Below are 23,861 nucleotides of genomic sequence, written 5' to 3'. Positions count from 1 at the left end.
GGGGACAGCAATGAGAAAAGTTCTGATAGCAGCGATAAGGAGGGTGAAGAGGACCGAGAGGCAGAGGATGATGCCGAGGTCCCTAGCTTCATCATGGGAAATAAATGATTTTTTAAGGGACAAAGTGGAAACATTGGTGCAAGAGAACCATGAATGAACTATACTTGAGAGGCCAGGTTCTTGGCCCTAGTCATGACTGGGGATTGTTGTGTTTTTGTCTTGGCTGTTTAAAATATAATACTGAAATATTACTCAACGTACTTGGTGTAAAAGGATATAGTATATATTTGCGAGATAGGTGGAAAATATGATTTTTTTTATTTTGTCTTATTAAAAGCAAAATGCAAATGTTAAATATGAATGTCCTGAACACAAAGAATATCTTCCTCCAATGCCTGAACTTTGTGCCAAACCACATGGCTTCACTGACTTGGCTATGGACTAAAATAGCTGAATTATAAAGATTTAAAGCTTGTGATTAGAAATGACTGAATCTTGATCTCGATTATAATTTGATTTGCCCTGATTTGTGAAATTTTTAGACGCAACTCATTGGAACAATTCAGACATTGCCCAGTTTAATAGGGAAACATTTTTGTTTTAATGTTCACTGTTTTAATAAAACGCCTTTAATACCATATGCTGTCATGTTATGTGCTACAGTTTGGATGGGTAAACAGTTTGATGTATGTCCTCTTGCAGCATTGTTAATTGGCCCCTTGCACATGCTGTTGCTTGTGGGTTCCATCAATGCTGCAGAAATCAAACCAAGGAATGAAAAGGCGTGACTTCTGGAGACTAAGAAGCTCCATGTGCGATGTTCCTTGGACAGATCGACCCCTGCTTCCCACGGTGGCCAGGGCTGTTTTGACTGTAGCCTTGACCTTTCTTGAGGCAGGCAGAGTAAAAGGCAGCATGATATTGTCTGGACCAGGGAAAGCTATTCCTGCCGGACACTGTCAACTGTCACAAAACTCTTCCTCTTGTAGATTCGTAGATTCTACATATTGGGGATGAAGTAGAAGTTACACTATTCTCTTTACTCTAGGTAGTGCAGAGCTGCTCAAACTTTTCTGGTGCGCCCCCGGTATTGCAAGGAGATTAACTCACCTCACGTTACTTCAACTCAAATGTGGATCACTTTTATCACTTCGGGTCCATGACGTCACAGAGTGCTTTCTGTTGGAGCTGACGCCGCACACACATTATTTCCGCATTTCCTTTATATTGTCACAAAGAATCAAAAAGGGAGCTGCGGGACAGAGGAAACGGCGCAGAGAGAAGCCCCCCCATTACAGTCTTATTCCTCATCAACATATTTTAGATGATGGCCTATTTAATTTGTCTGATAATATTTTTCCCCTCACCCAATTGCACAGTTTTATCACAATTACTTCAGATAGGCTAACGCTTACATTAGACAGGATTTTGGTCCTGGTTCATTTCTAGATTTATGCTGCCACCTACTGGACAACACCCTATATTGTCCTATGGTGAAATCGCTTATTTCATTTACATCAGATAAGATAAGTCTTTATTTGTCCCACAATGGGGAAATTCCAGTTTTGCAACACAAAGTAGGTACAGAAATAAATAATTAAAAATATAACTTATAAAAAACACTAATACAAAATAACAATAGCAACACTTATTTACAGCTGTCATATGGACAGAATATTGCACCAAGATGATTTACATGTCAAAGTATTGCACATGAATGTAACCGTATTGCACATGATTACATACATCCTGAACACATTTTTTCCCCAATTTTTGAGTAAATTTTTTTGACTTTAAATAAATTCTTTATTTAGACCTACATTTATCCACCAATCCATTTTTTTGTTGTTAAATTATATATAATCACTGAAATGATCCAAACTTGAGGTGGGGCAAATGTGTTATCTATATCAATTTAAAAAATGACCACCATTCTATGCAATACTGCCTAATTTGTACATTTAGAGAGAGAGAGAGAGAGAAACTGACATCTCCAATTCATACGCTGTGAGACGTAATCTACGACATTAAGTTTATGTTCAAAATGAGGCAACAATAAAAATTTAGAAATCCACATTAGGTTTTAAATTTTTCCAGCTAAGTCATCATCTAATCAGGTACTCAGTGATGAAAGAGTAGCTGCCAGCTAACAATAGGATTTGGATGGCCCATTACAGGGCTGGTTGGCAAGGCTTACTCATAATAGGATGTGTTTACGAGTTCTCAGACCAGACCTACAGAGGCTTGTTTTTTCTAAAACAGTGTCACGATGCCTACAACTATCTTTTTCTACAATGGATCGCTCCGGGATGAATGAGGGATTACACAGGCTCAAATTAATTTTTGAGCCTGTGTAACACAGGCTCAAAACATGTTGAGTGTGCTAACACAGTACGGTAGTTATTTTGAGCTTGAATTTGACCAAATTATGTCAAATTCTTTCTTAATGTTGTAAATAATGGGATCTGGAGACTTGTTCAACCTGAAGTGTCCCGATGTTTCTCAATGAATGAGTTATGATCAGCTCACATTTCTGTTTCATCAGCCAACCATGTTTTTGTTTGGGTAACTTGAATTCACTGATTCAGAAACATTATAATTATGGTCACCATCTCGTATAAATCAACAGTAAATAACAATCCCACAATTGAGAATGTAAATCATACAAAAATCACCACTTGATGTCGGACAATAATTAGAACTTTAAATTTTTGTTCCCTACATATGTGAAATAAAATAGAATACTGATACAGCAAATTCTACCAAAGAACAAAACAGTGCATTGCCTTGTTCTTGAAATGTTTTTGTATCTTTTATCTTTTCAGAGGATGGAAGATGATGCTGACTGCAACAAGCTCCTACAAGGTGTTTGTTACATGAATTTAAGTCTTAAGACAGAAATGTTGTCTTGTTTGTGGGTCTCTAGTCATTTAAAACTGACTTTGTGAAAGAAAAATATGCTAATTCCACACAATAAATAAATAACAAATGTTGTCTTTGTTTGGATAAGGTTTTAGAAAAAGATCAACAGTAAATTTGAACATCACCTGTACATTTACTGCTGTAGATGGACAATTTTTGCGATGTTTTTGAATAGTCAGATGTTATTTTTCTCACTCCACGGTTTGGTTTAATTTTGAATTCAACACGCTTTCAAATAAACCTATATTTAAATTGCTCACCATTTTGGTACTTTATTCAGGGCTAAAAAATACTTTCTCACTGCTGCCATCTATTGGACTGATGCGGTAATTCAACAGTCCAAAGAGGAAATCTATTTTACAGTTTGTATTATTGAACACATGTTTGGCACACTACTTTAAACACATTTTCTTGTACTTGATTAAAATGAATAAAAATTGATTTAGACCTGCTATATACACACCTCAGAAGAACAAACTGTTTTGGGTAAACTGTAGGCCAGCCCAGTGTTGACATACATTTTGTAATTGACTAATAAAAAAAAGCACTATTGATTCTCAAAACTTGCTTCTGCTCTTCACGTTCCGATTGATGGTGTAAAACTGGGATTGTTTTATTCTTGTTTTGTCCTGCCCGGGTTTGGGAGGAGAAATGACTTCCGCTGTTTTTTGTTATTTTAAGAACATATTAGCCAATGTTTATATTGTGAAAGTTTGGAGAATCACAGTTTAAAGAGATGGTGATTCTGTCATGAGTGAATCTGATCTCAGTATGTTTTAACATGTTCTTTGGTGGATTTCTCTGTTTCATAATTCAATTTATGTCATAATATGTCATTTTCTCTTCCTGGATACCTCCAAAGACACGATTTACAACCTGCAGTTTGCCATTGGGGTTAAACTTGCAGAGTGCAGGGAAAAGGGGCAGAGTTTTGGCTTGTTCAGGCAAGACACACTTTGTCTCACTGTGGCATTTCAACATTTGAATTTTGAACAGAGAACGTTCTTATGGATTATTAGAGGCAAAATGTCACTGCAGAACACTCTAGGTAAAGTCTACTACCTTGTATTATTATGTCTACATTCTTAATTTAGTGGTTTACATGTGTTTTTGTAAATAGATGGAAGGAAGGAGGTACAGAAGCGGACTTTTACCAAGTGGATGAATGTGTATCTAACCAGAGTAAGTGTTTTCTCTTTTGTGTGAGAGGTTTGCATTTAAAATATAGTTAATGTGAACCATTTGAAATTCGTTTTTCATAAACGTTCGCTATCCTCTAAGTTAGTGAAAACAGTATTGCAACATTCAAAATGGGAAAATGAGTAACTATTGACCCATATTATTGGCTTTTATCCATGTCAAGTTCCCCGTCCCTGCGTCAGATCACATTTTATAGCAAATACACACAGAAAACCATCAGATTTCGGCAACTGCGCATGTTTTGTGGCTATATGTTTTAACTTTTTCAGCGCGACCCTCCAGCAGAAGTTCACGACCTCTTCCGTGACCTTCAGGATGGGAGAATACTCATGACGTTACTGGAGGAGCTGACTGGGTGTAAACTGGTAGGTCACAAGAATAATGATAATAATAATAATAATAAGTTTAAAGCACATGTCACTCAAATTACACTGATTTAAAGATTGCACATTTGTCACTTGGGCTGGTTTTAACTTCTGAACTATAAACTAATGTCTGAGAAAAATGTATGAAAAGGTTTGAAAGTTAAGAGCTGTTTATCATGCGTACAAGGATCTGAAAAGCATCTAATTCCATCTGCACTCGATTGTCACAAACTCACAAACATAAATATACAAAACTATATCTAAAATAAAGAACAGATTATGGAAAAAGCGGCTGCAGAGAATACACATACTGTACTGTACTAACCTGTATATCAGCCATTTCTGTCTATTCTTTCATATTTTGTGATGCTATGATGTATGACAGAAACAACCCCATAGAAACAAACTATAATTTACTATAATAAAAATTCAATACAGTGACAAATCAGGAAAAATATTGTACAGAATCATTTTGTAGTATTTTTGCTCTAACGGTTCAATCTGTGTTGAATTGAAGTTTTTCATGGTTATTTATATTTATTTTTATTTTTATATATATATTTTTATATTCTCCTGCTGTTCTTGAACTGTACACTGCAAAACTGAAATTTCCCATTGTGTGAAATAGTTATATTATCTTAAAATTATTATGAAAGGGCAGAGTAATAAAAACAAACCACTACAAGTAATTTACAGCGTAGTATAAATGTGTTTTAATAATACTGTAAGCTATATTAAATCTAATAATCTAATACTTGTTTTTAGCTTTACAGGTTCAGACCATCTTCTCATCGCATTTTCAGACTTAACAACATTTCCAAGGCCTTAGCTTTCCTGGACGACCGCCATGTGAGTTCTGATACATTTCACTTGATCAATTATTTGAGTTTCAGATTCAGAGATGTTGATCCTGGTTTTCTGACTCAGGTGAAGTTACTGGGGATCGACGCCTCTGCTGTGGCAGACGGAGTTCCTTCTGTTGTGTTACGCCTCGTCTGGAACATCATCCTCCATTTTCAGGTGCCTCCTTTTCCCAAACTGCCTTTGTGTGAGCGAGCAAGACACTTCAGCCCCCCTTTGTTGTCATTAGGGATGTCACAATGTCAAGTTTTAGTTTCACGATTCTTGAAAGTAAAAAAACACAATTTGATATTTATTTGCAACTATTCTTTGATTGCCAATGTCGAACACGTTACAATTTCTCAAGTTTCTGACCAACAACAAAATCAAAGTTTGCCTGGTCCAGCGAGTATTTTCGATTAACTGATTAGCTGTTAAATATTGCAAAACTCACATGATGAAAATATTTTAAAAAGATTTCACCCAGATGAAGTCAAAGTGAAGCTGTTTGAGGATCCCGGTGAAGTGTTATCAACAAATACACAAAATATACACCGTTTCCAAGTCATTTTCAAGAATTTGAGGCTCAATTTGAGTCGTAAAACTACAGCTCCTGGCATGTTTGGACCAGTTAACAATTATACATTTACTAAACTAGTGGACGATTCTTTTTTGCGATTAGTCAATTAACTTATTTCAGCCCTATTAAAATACTTGACGTTCCTTATACAATTGTCTTGATTATTATTTTTTTCAATTTGTATGATTTAAATTGTGACCTGAAGAATCAAGATTAATCCAATCCAACTTTGTTTGTAGAGCACCTTAAAAACAACAACGTCGACCAAAGTGCTTAACACACAAATGCACATAATACAATGTAAAATAACAGAAAAAACATTTTAAAATATCTAAGTCAACATTACTACTTAAAAGTAAAAAAGCCAGAAAGAAAATGGCCTTTTTAAAATAAACATTCAAGAGTTTTGGCCCAGCAACAGAAAAAGATCAGTCTCCCTGTGTTTTTAGGCCCAAGCGCCACAAGCTGGCGAGAGGCCTATTAGTCTCGTAAGGCCGTGCGAAGCACGGCTGCGAAAGTGCGCACATAGTGCGCACGAAATCGAGCGTGAAGCGCTCGCCCACTTCCAAACACTCACTAACGCACTCCTCCACTCATGCACGCCCCGTGCATACTAATTAGTTGTAGGAAAATGGAACATTACCGTTGTAAACGGGCGAAGCCCGTGCAAAAGTTCGCACTAAACGAGCACTTTACATTGGGATGACGACCTTCGCGGTCGTCATCCCCATATAAAGCACTCATTTGCGCTAAGTAGCTCACGAATACGTTCCCCATCTCTTGCATGTTCCGTGCATATAAGCATGTAATGCAAAAATTGAACATTATTACTGTATAGAGGGCCAAAAACACAAAGTGGGCGGAGCCCACTCAAAATTATCGAAAGTACCCGTCAGTGACCAGGGACCCACACCATGAGGTAGGAAAGTGCGAGCGCTTTCCGAAAATGTATAGTTTATGATATTTGAAAAATGGGAAACATTGTTTTCGCATCGGAATATTCTTCTTCTTCTTATTCTCGGGACCAACCCCCCTATTTTTCACCCAGTGAACATTGACGAAAAGTCACAAAAATTTGCACACCTCTAAAAATCGTGCCTCTCTACATTATGGCTATTTCCCTTTTCTAAAATAAAAAAAATTGGCGCGTCAGCGCCCCCAAATGTACCAAAAATGCATTGAGAGATGGGAAATGACCCAAAAAAAAATCTGATCGTAGAATCATGAAATTTGGCGCAGAGGTAGATGGTGACAAGAGAAGTAAAAAATATTATTACGGCAACGCCGTCCGCCCAACCAAAAGTCGGCCATATTGCTTCAAAAATGGCTAAACATGACTTCGGAGTTTTTCCAAACGTCGTACTTTTACGAACTCCTCCCAGGGCGTTGGCCCTAAAAAGCTGAAATTTGGTGAAAATGCTACTGAGGAGTGGGACATCAAAAGTTATCCACATTTTTATTCAAAGAGTCACGGTGTCTGTGCGGCAAAGCCGCACATTTTGCCAAGAATTCAAAATAAAATAGCTTTTTGATGGTAAAACAAAGGGGAGAAGATGTGACAGCGTCACAGATTCAGCAGTAGGCGTAATAAAAGGACAATTGGGGCGCGTTAGCGCCCCCTCCTCTTGCGGCGTGGCGGCGGCGTAGCGAGGGCCGATCATTGCCGCTTGCGGCTATATTTCTCTTTGTTTTTGGGTTGAATAAAAGATTGGACCTGAGAGAACGTGCAGGATTGTCGGGCTGCAGCATGTCAGATACAAATAGAGACAAATAAAATACATTTAAAATCAATGCAATAAGAAACCAGGAGCCAGTGAAAACGTTTTAAGATCAGGGTGATGTGCTCTTGATTTATAGTGCCAGTTAAAAGCATCGCAGCAGCATTTTGGACAAGCTGCAGTCGGGCCAACGATTAACCAGTCATTAAATGAAAAGTGTGCATTTAAAAGTCGTTGCCTTGTTGTACTACGGTGCAGGTGAAGGAGATGACAGGAGGATTACGCAGGCGCTTGTCCTCGAGTCTCTCTTCTTTATCGACATCCAGTGACCTCTCAGACCTGACGGACGCCGCCAAAAGCCCCAAGTACAACGGAAAAACCATCAAGAGTCTTCTGCTGTGGGTCCAGAGATGCACAGCCAAGTGAGTACTAGAACAGACTGATAGTTTGTAGGCTTCACATGTTTCTTGTGAATGATTTTGGCAGCTTTTCTGATTTCTGTTGTGCAATATGAGCTTTAGGACAAAAAAGTCTACTATTGGAAGTGCATATGTATTAGTTTTTACTTGGTTAAGGGTTTTCACTGTTGAATTGAGAGTTTTCTGTTTTTTTCTTTCTTTTAACTGAAATGTTTTTTGTTTTTATCTGTGACTTAACTGTCATGTTTTAACTTGCTCTAATAATACACACTAAGACATAGTTGGCAACTCAAACGGAATGTCCAAAACAGTTCAAAACATAACAGTGGCAAAGGACTGTGAAAATTAGTTTGGAGGGGTTTTAAATGAACTGTCCTGCAACAATGGAACAGCTTTATTGAAGTATTACAGTGGAAAGTTCTTTATGTACAGTTGTGTTTTAGGTTTGGAGTAGAAGTTCCAGACTTTGGGTGGAGCTGGAGAAACGGCCTGGCCTTTTTAGCACTGATTAAGTCCCTAAATCCAGACTTAGTGGATTTGAGACAAAGCCTCACAAAAGACCCAGAGGAGAACCTGAACCAGGCTTTCAGGACGGCCCACCAGAGCCTGGACATACCCCCTCTACTGGAGCCTCAAGGTACGACATGTACTCATAAATAATACTGTAATTAGGCTACCCCAAATAAATTGTCTGTTTGCTGTAACCCGAGTCAACATTTTTCATCTGGCTCGGTCGGTAGGCAAATTCTTATTTTTTTTTTACTTTGAAGGCAAAAAAAAAAATCAAATTTTTGTCATTTTTTTGAGTCGGAGTGACCACCAGGGGTCAGGCTTCAACAGTCAATGACGGAAAACGTCTCTATCAACCCGATCGGGAGACTAAATCTCACGATTTTAAGATCTTTCAATCGACCTTTTGTACGCCGCTATCCTTTATTTTGGTAGCGAAGGTGAGCGGGAGGAACATGTGGGGGACACGGGCGCCGCCATGTTTGTTGTGATGACGCTACTGGGCGTGTTTCAATCCCAGAATGCATTTGCGTAAGTCAAATTTTACACCCTGACAGAGCCTGGCATTACTCTGGAAATTTGAGTGCTGCCGACAAGTGCAGCCCAACTTGTTAAAGGCAATGTGACGACTTTTACGCGTGTTCTATTATGTATCAGATGCACGCGGAGGACTGAAAATGAAAACGCACATGTGTTGCGCGGAGCACTATCCGTCCTTTAAGATGAAAGTCAATTAATAAGTGTGATATAAATATTTGACACGGTCGGTGAGTCGGCGAAATAATTGAAAAATAAAAGATTTTGACGTTTTTTTCAACAAAATGCTGATGTTTATTTTTCAGTCGGCTAGTTTCATAGCGGGTCGGTCGGGTTACGGCAAACAGACATATTATTTTGCTCAGCCTTATATCAATATTATGTTCTTGATTAACTCACTGCACCATTGCCCTCCCTTTAGATGTGACCTGCAGTTATCCAGATGAGAAGTCCATAATCACATATGTTTCTATGTTTTTGAGGCACTGTCCAGACATAGTCCAGGTGAGTGGCACGATATATATATATATATATATATATATATATATATATATATATATATATATATATATATATATATATATATATATATATATATATATATATATATATTTGTTACCAAAATAATTAGATGAACACTAATATCATGATACTTAAAATTGCTGATGATTTAAAAATGTGATTTCTCATGATCAATAAACTTGCTTTAAGTTCTGTGTTCAAACAATTATTATAGAATATATTTTTTTTTCCTTCAGAATCTGGTGGAAAATGATAATTATCTCTTTGTTGGTGATGGCAATAAAACAAAATGTACCACAGAGAATTACCATTTTAATTGCAATTAGAGACACTCCCGTACTGTTTATTGTCTTATCCCTCGTGAGAGCTATAAGTCAAATGTAAATGTAAACGTTAAGAGAATCAGAATCAGAATAAGGTTTATTGCCATTTGTCAATGAACAAAATTCACAAACATAGGAACATGTCCTGGTGGTTCAATGCAACACTGCAATACTGCAATACTGTGGTGTTTTGTATTTTTGTTAGTTAAATGAATCAGTGGTGGAAGAAGTGCTCAGTTTTGTTACTGTTAAAGTAGAGATAGAGAAGCAAAAAATGACTCAAGTAAAAGTATGACATGAAAAGATCTATTTAAGTAAAAGAACTGAAGTGTTTCAGACATATTTTGGGAACTGTTAAACGTCAAATGTAGTAATCTGGCTTTATTTTTAAAAAGGAAAAGAAAATATCCAACAGACAACTGAAAACAACTGAAGATTTGTAGCAGTTATTATTACTTGTATATGTTTGTTTGCTCAAAAATACTTACTCAAACTGAACGCAAACGTAATTTGACATTTTTGCTCCACTGGGAACATTACTACCACAGAACAAATGGGATGATAATAATTACATTTTCAAAAAGTAAAACAAAAAAAAGTAAAACACAAAATAAACAACTAAGTAAACAAGAAGAACTAAACAGTTACAAGTCTGTCTAACACCCGTCTCCCATGACAGGATCTCTCTGCTGCGGCCACCTCTCCGCACATCTCCAAATTCAGATCCCTGGAGACTCTCGCCGACAGGGAAGACGCCGAGCCCGTCTTCAGCAGTTTTGAGACAAGTCACGAGCTGTTACTATGGAAACGCTGGGCCCGACGCTCCTCCAACTCCAGCCTGCGAAACAAACGCAAATCTTCCAGTGTCCGGCAACCTCCCAGCCCTTTGGACGCCGCCGTGGACAGTCCCGAAATCCATTCATGGCTGGACACATCTGTGGATCGGGGATACAGCAAAACAAACAACAACGAGATTCACTTTTCCTTGAGTTCCGAGGAAGGAATCTACAGCCTGACGCCGCTGGATTCAGACGAGGAGGATGCGTACAGCTACATTTTGGATTTGAACAGAGATGTGTCGAAAACCCAAGCAGAAAAACAGGTGCCGAGAGTAGAGGAGGATTTTTTCGTAAACTCGGATGATTGCGAGTCCGATGTTAAGATTCACAATGATTTGAATGGCAATGATGTGTCAGCAGATATTGACCGAGAGCGAACTGGCAAATTGGAAAATGTTGAGTTGAAGGAAACAGCTGAAAAAGAACTATTCAAAACTCAAGTGGAAGAAAGATTGGACTCAAATCATTTGATTGAATTTCAACCCCAAAGCAATCTGAAACTAGAAGGAGAGAACAAAGTAATGTCTGCAATTACTGAAAAGGAAGAAGGAAATGACCACAAACAAGGTGTTTATTTGACGACAGAATTGCTTGAAAAGAGGCAAAATGGAGTAAAATGGCCAATAAAGGCATTTGTTGAAGATTTACATGACAGTAGTGTTGAAGAAGTAGAAAATAAAATGCAAACACCAAATGTTTTGATAGTACACCAAGATGATGAGGATGTAAGTGTCAGAAAAATCAAAAATCATCCCTTTACTGAAAACCTGACTAAAGATTTGAGAGGGGGTAAAGATTTTGCAACAAAATTGAGACTAAAGGAGGCAGTAAATGACACGGGACCAGGTATTGGAACGAAAAAGATGAACAGCAAAGGGAGCGTGTACGTTTCTAAGACAACAGACCAGAGTCATGGTGATACGTCGAATTCCAAAAGAAAATATCAAGGAGCCAAATGCAACCTTGAAAACAGCGCTATGACATCAACATCAAGGTGGGTAAAAGAATGATTTTTATTTAAGTTAATACAAAAAGTAGTAGCGTCCATCTGTGCCTTATCGTTGCAGAGAAAAGCGAGTCCTGGGTCAGACTTTGGCGCCTTCTGGTGGTTTAAACCGGATCGAACTCCACGTCGTCCTGTTCCTGTGGGTGCTGCTGTACTGCTACATGATTGGACGTGAAATCACCAGTTCTTAAACACTAACAGGATCAGTCTGAAAAGGAGGAGTAGGATCACATGAGTTTGAAAAGGAGGAGTAAGATCACATGAGTCTGAAAAGGAGGAGTAAGATCACATGAGTTTGAAAAGGAGGAGTAGGATCACATGAGTTTGAAAAGGAGGAGTAGGATCACATGAGTTTGAAAAGGAGGAGTAGGATCACATGAGTCTGAAGAGGAGGAGTAGGATCACATGAGTCTGAAGAGGAGGAGTAGGATCACATGAGTTTGAAAAGGAGGAGTAGGATCACATGAGTTTGAAAAGGAGGAGTAGGATCACATGAGTCTGAAGAGGAGGAGGAGGATCACATGAGTTTGAAAAGGAGGAGTAGGATCACATGAGTTTGAAAAGGAGGCGTAGGATCACATGAGTCTGAAAAGGACGAGTAGGATCACATGAGTCTGAAAAGGACGAGTAGGATCACATGAGTCTGAAAAGGAGGCGTAGGATCACATGAGTCTGAAAAGGAGGAGTAGGATCACATGAGTTTGAAAAGGAGGCGTAGGATCACGTGAGTTTGAAAAGGAGGAGTAGGATCACATGAGTCTGAAAAGGAGGAGTAGGATCACATGAGTCTGAAGAGGAGGAGTAGGATCACATGAGTTTGAAAAGGAGGAGTAAGATCACATGAGTTTGAAAAGGAGGAGTAGGATCACATGAGTCTGAAAAGGAGGAGTAGGATCACATGAGTTTGAAAAGGAGGAGTAGGATCACATGAGTCTGAAGAGGAGGAGTAGGATCACATGAGTTTGAAAAGGAGGAGTAGGATCACATGAGTTTGAAAAGGAGGCGTAGGATCACATGAGTCTGAAAAGGAGGAGTAAGATCACATGAGTCTGAAAAGGAGGAGTAGGATCACATGAGTCTGAAAAGGAGGAGTAGGATCACATGAGTTTGAAAAGGAGGAGTAGGATCACATGAGTCTGAAGAGGAGGAGTAGGATCACATGAGTTTGAAAAGGAGGCGTAGGATCACATGAGTCTGAAGAGGAGGAGTAGGATCACATGAGTCTGAAGAGGAGGAGTAGGATCACATGAGTTTGAAAAGGAGGAGTAGGATCACATGAGTCTGAAGAGGAGGAGTAGGATCACATGAGTTTGAAAAGGAGGAGTAGGATCACATGAGTTTGAAAAGGAGGAGTAGGATCACATGAGTCTGAAAAGGAGGAGTAGGATCACATGAGTCTGAAGAGGAGGAGTAGGATCACATGAGTCTGAAAAGGAGGAGTAGGATCACATGAGTTTGAAAAGGAGGAGTAGGATCACATGAGTCTGAAGAGGAGGAGTAGGATCACATGAGTTTGAAAAGGAGGAGTAGGATCACATGAGTTTGAAAAGGAGGAGTAGGATCACATGAGTCTGAAAAGGAGGAGTAGGATCACATGAGTTTGAAAAGGAGGAGTAGGATCACATGAGTTTGAAAAGGAGGCGTAGGATCACATGAGTCTGAAAAGGAGGAGTAAGATCACATGAGTTTGAAAAGGAGGCGTAGGATCACATGAGTTTGAAAAGGAGGCGTAGGATCACATGAGTCTGAAAAGGAGGAGTAAGATCACATGAGTTTGAAAAGGAGGCGTAGGATCACGTGAGTTTGAAAAGGAGGCGTAGGATCACATGAGTCTGAAAAGGAGGAGTAAGATCACATGAGTTTGAAAAGGAGGCGTAGGATCACGTGAGTCTGAAAAGGAGGAGTAGGATCACATGAGTTTGAAAAGGAGGAGTAGGATCACATGAGTCTGAAAAGGAGGAGTAGGATCACATGAGTCTGAAAAGGAGGAGTAAGATCACATGAGTCTGAAAAGGAGGCGTAGGATCACATGAGTCTGAAAAGGAGGCGTAGGATCACATGAGTCTGAAAAGGAGGAGTAGGATCACATGAGTTTGAAAAGGAGGAGTAGGATCACATGAGTTTGAAAAGGAGGAGTAGGATCACATGAGTCTGAAAAGGAGGAGTAGGATCACATGAGTCTGAAAAGGAGGAGTAGGATCACATGAGTTTGAAAAGGAGGAGTAGGATCACATGAGTTTGAAAAGGAGGAGTAGGATCACATGAGTCTGAAAAGGAGGAGTAGGATCACATCAGAATACCAGAAAAGTAAAATCAGTAATAACATCACATTTCATTCTCTTAACTTTTGTTTTAAAGTGTTTGTTGTTGTTGTTGTTGTTGTTGTTGTTGTTGTTGTTGCTGCTGTTGCTGTTGCTGTTGCTGTTGCTGTTGCTGTTGCTGTTGTAATCTGGTATCTAAATTCTATTATATTTGGCCACAAATGAGTTCAGCATATTTGTGGGTTGCAGTTATTTATTTATTTTCACATAATAAATATAATAGAAGCCACACAATCAGTCAAGAAGAGAAAAGCATCATTTCTGGTCGGATGATTGACACATGAACTGCTTTTGAAGTAAATACAATCCCCATGGCTGATGTGATCGTCATTGGTCCTCTGATTGCTATTGTGATATACATTATTTACATTTGCATTGTGATTAATGTTTGGAAAGCAATGTTTTTCCAGATTGTTTATTGTTGGGTATTGCATACTCAGCATTATGTATATTTTTGACGTAGTACTGTTGTGCTAAACTCTGACCACATGAGGGCACTGCAGTCTAACACAGAAAATACGCGTCTCTAACTAATCATATCTAAAGAGATTTGACATTTGAGTTTTTCTTTTGCTTCTGGATGTAACCTAATTGTATGTATCACAGCTTGAATATATCATTTGTCTCTAACTGTCATGATATTTTGATAATCAATGAATGAAATGACTTCCCTTGTGGTTTGCATCTTCCTTTTTGCAGACAGATTAGTTGCAGTAAATGGCAGAGCAGTTTGGGGGGCGTTGCATAAGGTTGAAAGTCCATGTTGAGTATTAAATGAGGATTTGTTGTGTACTTGTTCCCTCTGTCCTCTCTGCCCACACCAGCTCCACAGCTGAAAAATTCGTAGAAAAGAGAAAGACTTAGCTGCAGTTGTTTGTTGGGACTTAGACGAGCGGTCAAAAGCTCAAATCCAACAATCAATACATTTTCAACATCATCTGAAAACAATCTTCTACAATCACAATGCACCGAGCACATTATCAGGCTGACAGATAGAAGCATGGTGAAATGATACTTTTGAGGTGGAAAAGACTTGAGAAACAGTCAGATTAGTTCGCTGTGTGACCCCCAACATTTGAACCCTTCATCGACCACAGCACTGGCCCGTCAAATCCAAGGGCCCCTGAACAAACTGCAGAGGGCTATATTTGTCTGAAACATTTGCATTGCTTTTTATTTCCTAAATGTTTACAATTTTCTCATCTTTTGCAGAAATATTGTGACTTTTAAAGCCCCAGGTGTTTTTTTTTTGTTTTGGTTTTGTTGCACTGAAAACATGCTTCCTTACAATGAGCGAGCTCGCATCTCCACAAACCTTACTCGTACTTGGAGGAGACTCCACCTGCTTGTTTCCATGGAAATTTTGTTTCTATGTCTGCAATATTTTACAGTATGGCACAAAACTCACTTCTCCATGTAGAATGTACAGAAGTATGATTGTAAAAGAAGATTTAGATTTAGTTATCTGGACACTGTTTTTGGAAAACATGACTAACTAACATAACTAACTTTAATCCAGAAGTCATTCTCAATCTGTGGATCTAATCTGAGAATTTGGATATTTATCCTACCAGAGTAATAGCCTGCCCTGATTTTTTACTCTGTCTAAGTTCCCCCTCAGGCAAATCTTCTTTGTTACCCTACAATTATATAATGGGTCATATACATCATATTGTTAGCTGCCTCAACTCCCTAAATAGCATCAGAATGACCAGGGCTAGTTTCCACCCCTTGGTTTCAAAATACTGCTGTACACCAGCGGGTCATTTAAAACTTTTTAACCCTAAGATGAAGATGCACGGCGCTCTGTGGTCCTGAACTCGAGTGTCTTCTGTTGTGATAAAGCCTCTTGTGCAGAGGCTGTTTAGTCTCTCTGATGTACTGCTCTTTCTTCACTGCATTGGATAGAATAAACAACATTGCTCTGTTTTTGTGTCGGCATCTTATCCTTAGAGTGAACCAGTTTTTGTCTTAAAGTCTTGCCTGGTTTTAAATAAACATACATTTCAAAATTTCCCTTGATTTTTTTTCAGTTCAAACACATAAGGGATTCTGGGCTTTTTCCATGGACTTATCCAAGAAACTTCCAGAAAGTTACATGTTGCTTTAAAGGTGTTCTTTAACTTAACTAACAAGATCTTGTGCTACAAAGATTGTACACATGAGGAAAATGATCTTGTGTTTCACGTTTGTCTCAAACAAGAGATAACATTTATGAACTGGATCATACAATTTATTTGTTATGAATAATCTCAAAGTCTCCTCTTGTCTCATTCTCATGGACCTAATGTCATGTCTCATCTTGGAAATTGTGCCAATAGCTATTTGGAATACCTGAAATGTTCCCCAGAATGGCATTATCCATCTCCATGGAGACGTCACCAAGCCAAGTTAGAGGTCAAATCTATGGAGAGATGACCCTACTCACAGTGAGCAGCATAAAAGACGGCTCTTCCCCCAATAAGTCCGCACCAAATAGACATAAATATAATTCTGAGAGGAATATCACTCTGCAGTTTAAATGGTCAGATGTGAGTTGTAATGCTTTAATGCTATTTACAGTATATTCCAACTTGGGCAAATGTTTTGTCACTAAGTCCAAATGTGAGTCTATATGTGACTAAAGATTTGTATTAAATCACTTTTGATTAGACCTTTTTGAATTTCTTGAGTTTTTTGGTGCTGCCCGGTGGTGGAGTGTTAACACGGCAGCACATATGCCGCCGGCCGCAGGGTCATGAATTTGAATCTGACAATTTACTGCATGTCCTCCCTTCTCGCTCATCCCCATTTCATGCTAAGCTGTCTAGTAAAGCCTAAGGGACAAAAAAATCCTTTAGAAAAATAATTAATGATGTTTTTTAAAATTAAACACCTGTGCTCCTTCCGGCTATTGTGACGGCACTATTAAGATCTTGATTTATTGATTGGCTTTAACATTTCATTTGCACCATCAGCTACAATTTATTTTTTCCATCTTTTCTACCACATCTACTGCTTATGCTATACACTTGCATCGTCCAGTCTTTTATTTTGTACTGTTCATCCTGTTTTCTGACAATGCTCACTCTCAACAACTGGAACATCTTCACAAAAATAACCAGTTTGTTGTCAATTCTTTGGAAATGACATGTTATTACTATTAAAATCATCATCATCAGTATTATTAAAATATATGCCAAACAGTTCATCAGCACATATAGTTGTATGTTCCCCAAATACTTAAAAAAATAGATAAATATGATACTCATTTTTTTAGTTCAGTATTTTTAGGTCACTAGTAGTACTATTTTAAGCGAATAGTACATTTTTTAGCAACACACCACACACCATTTCTACTTTATTCTACCTGTTACACAAATACTAATACATTTCATAACTTTAGCTATGGTTTATCTTCTGCCTCTGATGTTGATTGCACTAAACAATAGAAGAGCGGTACAGGAGATAGTCTGATAACCTGCGCTTGGTTGGCTCTTGTTCTGTATCTGCTCCCGTGTTTGTCCCTTGGTGCACTGTATATTGATTCATATCGCGGCGCACTCTTTTGAGCTGTAATTGCTTGTGTTCTGTTGGTGGCTAACATGATGAATGATACTGAGTGCGTTCTAAGTCAGCAATAACGACCTCGCTGTACACAACAGGGAACCAAGTCTGCTCACCGACCATGACAAGACACGGCGGATCCATTCACAAATGAACCGTTGTTTTCTGAGGCAGCGCAAATTTGTTTCCGTAATGCTCACACTGATAGCATTGTTAGAGCTGGAAATTTGAATGTGATGTTTCATTTTACGTTTTTGGCTGTCTTTGCAAAAAATGTTTTGACAATATCTAACTTATGTATTACTGTCACTGCATTTGCAAAGGTAGAGAAAATATTTAAAAACATGATGAAGACAAACATTTGTGTCGCTTAAAATGTCTTATTTCTAAAATGTAGATCTAAAGTCAGCTTCAGATTGCCAAACACGGACAATTTGAAATGAATATGTAATTGCCCACAAACTGAGCCATTGACCCAAAACATGTTGGAGATGGATCCCCAGGAGCTGAAGAATGGGTCAAATGCAGAGGACAAACCTTTAATGGGACATATTATGCAATTATTGTATTACTTCAATGAACTTTTAAATGTGTTTCAACATTGTTTCCTCATCAGTTGTATCTTGATTGATTCCTGCATGTCTCAGTGATCCTGTATTGTCCTGCAACTGAGGCTCGGGTGCCCCCTCCCCGCCCACTGTTCTGTACTTAGGTGTTGTATTTGTAAAACTAAGAATCCAAGTGATACATATTGGGTTTTAAAATGTTATATAGCCACTTTTCAAAAAAAATAACATGGAAATGGCAATCCGCTGCTTGTGAGAGTGAAATGTCGTATTATCTTCTGTTTGAACATGGAGTCAATGAACCCGTTTCTATTATTAAATCCTTTTAGATCAAAATTATGATATTTTTTATGTACTGAGTTCCAGAAAAAAAGTACAATATGTCTCCTTTAACCATAGTGCTTGATATGCATTCCTTGCTTAAGTGGAATGTTTCCGTGTGTTTGTATACATGTCTATTTCTTTTTTCAATTGATTGTTTGTTGTTTATCTGCTCTTTTCAAGATATTTCTTTATGATTTATGTATATTTGTTGCTATTGTCTAAATAATTGAAATAATTGACGTTTAAATGTTTCCAAATCCCATTAGAATATAATGTGATAAATTATAAAAAAATGTTTTATCTCTTTTCTGAGAGCTATTTCCTCCTCAAACATCTCTTTATCGTTCGGAGCAATTACTGACATCGCTTTCAGAGAAAGGTTATTCACTGCGGAAATAGATGACACTTTTACCCTTTCACTAAAGTCGAGTAAAGCAGCTGCAAAATGAAATGATTTCCATCTCCGTATCAAATGCCAATCAGAATAAAAATAACATTACAGTGAGGTGGCTTCTTTTTTGTCAATGACGGAGGGAGAAGGAGTATTCAGACTCCAAACCCACATACTTGAAGAGGAGTTCAGCACAAGATGACTTCATACTTCAGTACGGGTGCCTTGTGTTAGACGAAAAACAAAGTAAGCGTTCACTCAGGCGAGGTTTGAACAGCTACTCTTAGTTTGGATCAAACCTTATTGCACCAGAGATTGAAAAGCTGACAAAGCAGCAAGCTATCGAAGATCTTATTTTTGAATCAATAGTGTTATCAACAAAAGCTAAGAGCCTCCCCCCAAGGTCACTGACCTCAGATACTTTTTGAAACAAATACGTTCTTCCAGTGCCAGTTAAAGTACAGTTTTGTCCAGCTTGACAGACATCCATTGTCAAAGCGGTCACACATTTCTCTCTGATGATATATTTGAGTTGCATCACTGCTATTCCTGCGCAGACATTTCTGAGCTGACCAAAGAATAAGGGGCTGGTCCAGCACAGGATTAAACAACCAATCAGCTGCCTCTTCGCACACCTGTATATAATGTGAACATTTGGGGTGAAATTGTCTGCAGCAAAGGGGACACTGAAGGTGAGTCGGTAACTTTTCTTGATCCATGCAACTGCACAGTCAAATAAAATAGAATTACAGAGTTTTATGTGATTTTAGAATTTCACTGTTGTCCATAATACGTTTAGTTGTCAACTACTATCAGCAAAAATGTTTAAAAAAGTGTTGGAAAAAAAAGTCAGTATTATTAGCTGGTATTTCCGCATAATATTGACAACACTTCTATAGAGTTTCCCTGAAAGCCCACACTCTAAACGCACGTCTCTTTCCAGGCTGTGACGATGCGTGCTACTTTTACTCTTGCGCTGCTCTTGGCTGTGGCCTGGGCGGACCACCACGAACACCACGAACACCACGATCACCACGATCACCACGGCAGCCACCAGCATCAGGGAGACGAGATGATGTGCCATCATCTATCGCCACCCAACGCTGACTTCGCCTTCGCCCTCTACAAGAACATCAACTCGAAGACCGCTGCCGGAAAGAACATCTTCTTCTCGCCCCTGGGTGTGTCCACGGCCTTGTCCATGCTGTCCACCGGAGCCCGCGGAGAAACTCATAGCCAGATGTTCTCCACACTGGGTTACAGCAGCATGAACCAGTCCTCTGTGGATGATGCTTATGACCACCTGTTTCATATGCTCGGACACAGCCAGCAAAGCCAGGTACAAGAGGTGGGAGATGGAGAACTTAGAAATGTACTTGACATTAGGTGTGAATCTGAAAATGAACTGCGTGAAGAATACAGAATACAAAAACAAATAAAAAACAAACTTGCTGTGTAACATTTCATATTAAGGGGTATTTCTGTACATTTGTAGATAATTCACGTTTTGTGCAATAAATAAATCTCATGTACATGCATGTTTTAGCACATTTCTGATGGATTGCCTTAACATTGTCTGAAATATCATTGTCCGGAGAACGCAAAAACATATCAAGACATTCATTTTTGTCTATCGTTCACCATTACCAGGTACTTAATGTAGGCAACGGTCTGGCCCTTCGCACCAGCTTTTCTCCTCTTGGAAGCTTCATCGCTGACATCAAGAAGCACTACTCCGCAGAGATCTTCAAGGTTGACTTTGAAAAACCACTGGAGGCCGCTGCAGAAATCAACAAATTCATCTCGGATAAAACTCAAGAAAAGATTAAGGATATGGTGAAGGATCTAGACTCTGCTATGGCCATGGTGCTCATCAACTACGTCTATTTCAGAGGCAAGCTTTTCCCTTGAACCAGTTTTTGATATTGAATAAGCCGGGCCACTGAATAAGTAGTAGTTATTGTTAGCAAAATCTAATATCAAATAACGACTACATCTTCTCGCAGGACAGTGGGAGAAACCCTTTGACGCCAACCACACGAGCAAAGCTGAATTCTTTGTGAATGACAAGACAAAAGTGGAAGTGGACATGATGAAGAGGACCGGTCGTTATGACTTCTACCAGGACATGGACAACCACACCTCGGTCATCCTGCTCCCGTATAAGGGCAACACTTCCATGATGATCGTTCTCCCCGACGAGGGCAAGATGAAGGAAGTGGAAGACGTGATCTGCAAAGACCATCTGAAACACTGGCATGACTCCGTTTACAGAAAGTAAGTTCAGTGTGCTTAGTAGTTGTGGTGTTGTTATTCAAAGAGTCTGGTCTGTAGAAAGGCACATTCTAGAGAAAAAAGTAATAAATGTATTTCTCAGTTCTGTAGATCTGTTCTTGCCCAAATTTTCCGTCTCTGGGGACGCCTCCCTGGATGAGAGCCTCAAAGAACTTGGCATGACCGATGCTTTTGGCGACAAGGCCGACTTCGCTGGCATTTCTGAGGAGATCAAGCTCAAAGTCTCAAAGGTAGTGACACGTTTGCACCGTCCAAAATAGTGTGCAAATATATAGAAGCAATAATAAACATGAGTCGTTGTTGTACAGGCGTCGCACCAGGCCGTTCTGAGCGTGGACGAGACCGGGACTGAAGCTGCCGCTGCCACCACAATCGAGGTGATGCCCATGAGCATGCCGGAGAGAATGATTCTGAACAGGCCCTTCCTGGTCTTCATCCTGGAGCACTCCACCAAGAGCATCCTCTTCATGGGCAAGATCAGCAACCCCACTGAAGCATAAACGCAAACATTTATGATAACATATATCATCAAGGTCCATTTTTGTACAAAACACACCTTAGTTTATGTCCTGTGGGAGCAAACTGCAGTTTGGCCAGCTTTTGTGAAACTGTACATATTATCTGGCTTGAGGGTAAATTTAGGCTAAACAACTGTTTTTATGCTATGCTTTTCCATATTGTTTCATCAAGTCATGAAATAAACGTTGGTTAAAAAGTGCAGCTGGCATTCATTTCATGATTTGAACCATGGGTTGTGTTTCCAACAAAGGACACGAGTAAGCTAAAAATGTAATTTGTATGTGGTTATGGCTAACTTCAAACATGTTTCAGTCAGTATTGAACATGCACAAAATACCAAGAGCTGAGTTTTTGTGTGTTTGTTCTTTTAACTTTATTATATGCATATGGACATACTATTCCTTTCAAACCAATGGTTTTAAATCTCTCTCAGTCTTTCAAGCTTGACATTGGCCTGAAAATGAGCTCTGTCCTTTCTGGGCTGTAGTTCTGATGTTGCAGTTTGACAGCGCTTTGCCCTTTGACCCTGGCAAGAACAGTTGCTCCATTTGTTTGTTCAGAGAGTACACATACACTTTGTCTCCACAGTCACCCACACAACTCACAAATACACCCAAACTATTCAAGCACACAGGGACCGAGTGAAGGACAGCACTTTGGATGGGTGCAACCCGCTCTCCTCCCATCTGTCCACAGCAAACACTTCCTCTTCACAAATGATCAGTATCACAAAGGTTGAAAAGGGTTAACACCGACAGTTGGTAATTTTATTTTTCTTAACTAAAGAAAATCTGTAATGGAGTTTTAACTTTCAGAAGTCGCACACTGAAGGCTAATAAGTTTAATAACTGAGCCATCTGGGTGCTCAAGACAAATTGGAACAACTTAAGTGCACTTCACTCATGGTCATACTAGAATTTAATACAGTGCAAGGTCTGTGGTTTATTTATGAGGGACTTTACAAGCAAGGACATAACACTTATCATTGACTGTTATCCATAGAATCACAGTGTAAATGTAACAGAACACTAATGTTTTAATAGAGTAGATATGAGTATATTTTTTTGATTTCAAACACATGTTTTAATTGTCAGTAGATTTGCTCATAAAATATTAAAAAAGAAAAGTATTAATTAATGCATTTGCTTGTTCATGCAACAAAGAGAAAACAATAATGCTAACGATACATCCACAAGTAGAGCAATGGAACAAAGTACAAACTTTTTGAATCCCTCTCCTTGATTATTAATTATCAAGCCTTAAACCACTACACAAGCAGCGAGCACATTACGTGCAATTTCTATCTCCATCTGCCAATAACTATGAATGAATAATTAAATATAATTTATATAATCTATATATTTCTTAAATAGTTTTGGCTTACACAAAGAGTAAGTAACAGGCCTCCAAGAACTACTTAAATGGTACTTATCTCATACTACAAATGAACCCTGCAGTGAATGGCCTAAACTAAATAATTCTAATTCTAAATCGCTTTAATGCACAATCATTATTTTCAGTATACGTATTAATGTTCTAAATACATATGACAGAAACACCCACACTGACTCATATACTGCAATTTTCCATAAAAATACATAAGGCAAAAAGCTTCTACAGCTAGAATATAAAATCGGAGAAAGCACCAGTCACAGATTATTGTTGTACTGAAGATAGAGATGACTATGATTACGTAAACCGGATGAAATGTTTCCATAATGAGAGAAGAACAAGTTTTATTCCTTCTGTCGACACAGAGACACAGCAAACAATAATCTATGCCAACAATTGAACTGCTTTTCATTGCGAACCAGGGAAAATCAGAGGACGAAGTGCAACTATGCATTTCTCTTCATTTGTTTTGAGAGCAATGATGGATTAACAAGCAGCATTTGGAACAGGGACATCTGGAAACTAATCAACAAGATCAAAGTTGCAGCAGAGGGAAACTAATTGCTATAAATTAGTGCTACTAGATTAACCGTTGTACTGCCACACGTTCACATACCCCACTCCAGGCCCATAGATGCTGGGATAAACTCCAGCCTCTGCTGGACAAAGTATACTATTGTTATTTTAAAAAGACCCCCCTGAAACCCCAACAACGCATTATGTACT

At 38.7% G+C, this 23,861-nt stretch overlaps 2 protein-coding genes and 1 non-coding gene across 3 annotated transcripts; all 3 read left to right on the top strand.

Annotated features, from left to right (window-relative positions):
• Nucleotides 1-695: 695 nt before the first annotated feature.
• On the top strand, nt 696-974 carry LOC140379590 (small Cajal body-specific RNA 13). Its single transcript, XR_011930544.1, has one exon.
• Nucleotides 975-3,797: 2,823 nt separating this feature from the next.
• Nucleotides 3,798-12,148, top strand: LOC140379589 (uncharacterized). Its single transcript, XM_072464273.1, has 10 exons — nt 3,798-3,970; nt 4,043-4,104; nt 4,392-4,487; nt 5,253-5,336; nt 5,415-5,507; nt 7,884-8,047; nt 8,488-8,681; nt 9,513-9,595; nt 10,616-11,769; nt 11,843-12,148. Exons 1-10 carry the CDS (start codon nt 3,949-3,951, stop codon nt 11,970-11,972), a joined length of 2,082 nt encoding a protein of 693 aa, XP_072320374.1. The 5' UTR covers nt 3,798-3,948; the 3' UTR covers nt 11,973-12,148.
• A 7,698-nt stretch (nt 12,149-19,846) lies between these two features.
• Nucleotides 19,847-21,942, top strand: LOC140379588 (alpha-1-antitrypsin homolog). Its single transcript, XM_072464272.1, has 5 exons — nt 19,847-20,268; nt 20,580-20,823; nt 20,936-21,206; nt 21,307-21,454; nt 21,533-21,942. The coding sequence occupies exons 1-5, from the start codon at nt 19,882-19,884 to the stop codon at nt 21,722-21,724; spliced, it is 1,242 nt and encodes a 413-aa protein (XP_072320373.1). The 5' UTR covers nt 19,847-19,881; the 3' UTR covers nt 21,725-21,942.
• The last annotated feature ends 1,919 nt before the right edge of the window (nt 21,943-23,861 follow it).

This window comes from Eucyclogobius newberryi, unplaced genomic scaffold (genome assembly GCF_026437365.1).
Source record: "Eucyclogobius newberryi isolate DKJ021-1_F unplaced genomic scaffold, fEucNew1.0.hap1 SCAF_425, whole genome shotgun sequence".
Lineage (NCBI taxonomy): Eukaryota > Metazoa > Chordata > Actinopteri > Gobiiformes > Gobiidae > Eucyclogobius > Eucyclogobius newberryi.
This window is presented reverse-complemented; position numbering and strand designations above follow the sequence as displayed.

What these genes read in the sequence shown, in the direction of transcription:
- LOC140379589 (XM_072464273.1), top strand. Translation starts at nt 3,949, where the DNA reads ATGTCACTGCAGAACACTCTAG. An exon ending in TGAATGTGTATCTAACCAGA is followed by an intron (nt 4,105 to 4,391) that starts GTAAGTGTTTTC and finishes TAACTTTTTCAG; the next exon opens with CGCGACCCTCCAGCAGAAGT. An exon ending in ACTGTCCAGACATAGTCCAG is followed by an intron (nt 9,596 to 10,615) that starts GTGAGTGGCACG and finishes CTCCCATGACAG; the next exon opens with GATCTCTCTGCTGCGGCCAC.
- LOC140379588 (XM_072464272.1), top strand. Translation starts at nt 19,882, where the DNA reads ATGCGTGCTACTTTTACTCTTGCGCTGCTCTTGGCTGTGGCCTGGGCG. An exon ending in CATGACTCCGTTTACAGAAA is followed by an intron (nt 21,207 to 21,306) that starts GTAAGTTCAGTG and finishes TGTATTTCTCAG; the next exon opens with TTCTGTAGATCTGTTCTTGC. An exon ending in TCAAGCTCAAAGTCTCAAAG is followed by an intron (nt 21,455 to 21,532) that starts GTAGTGACACGT and finishes GTTGTTGTACAG; the next exon opens with GCGTCGCACCAGGCCGTTCT.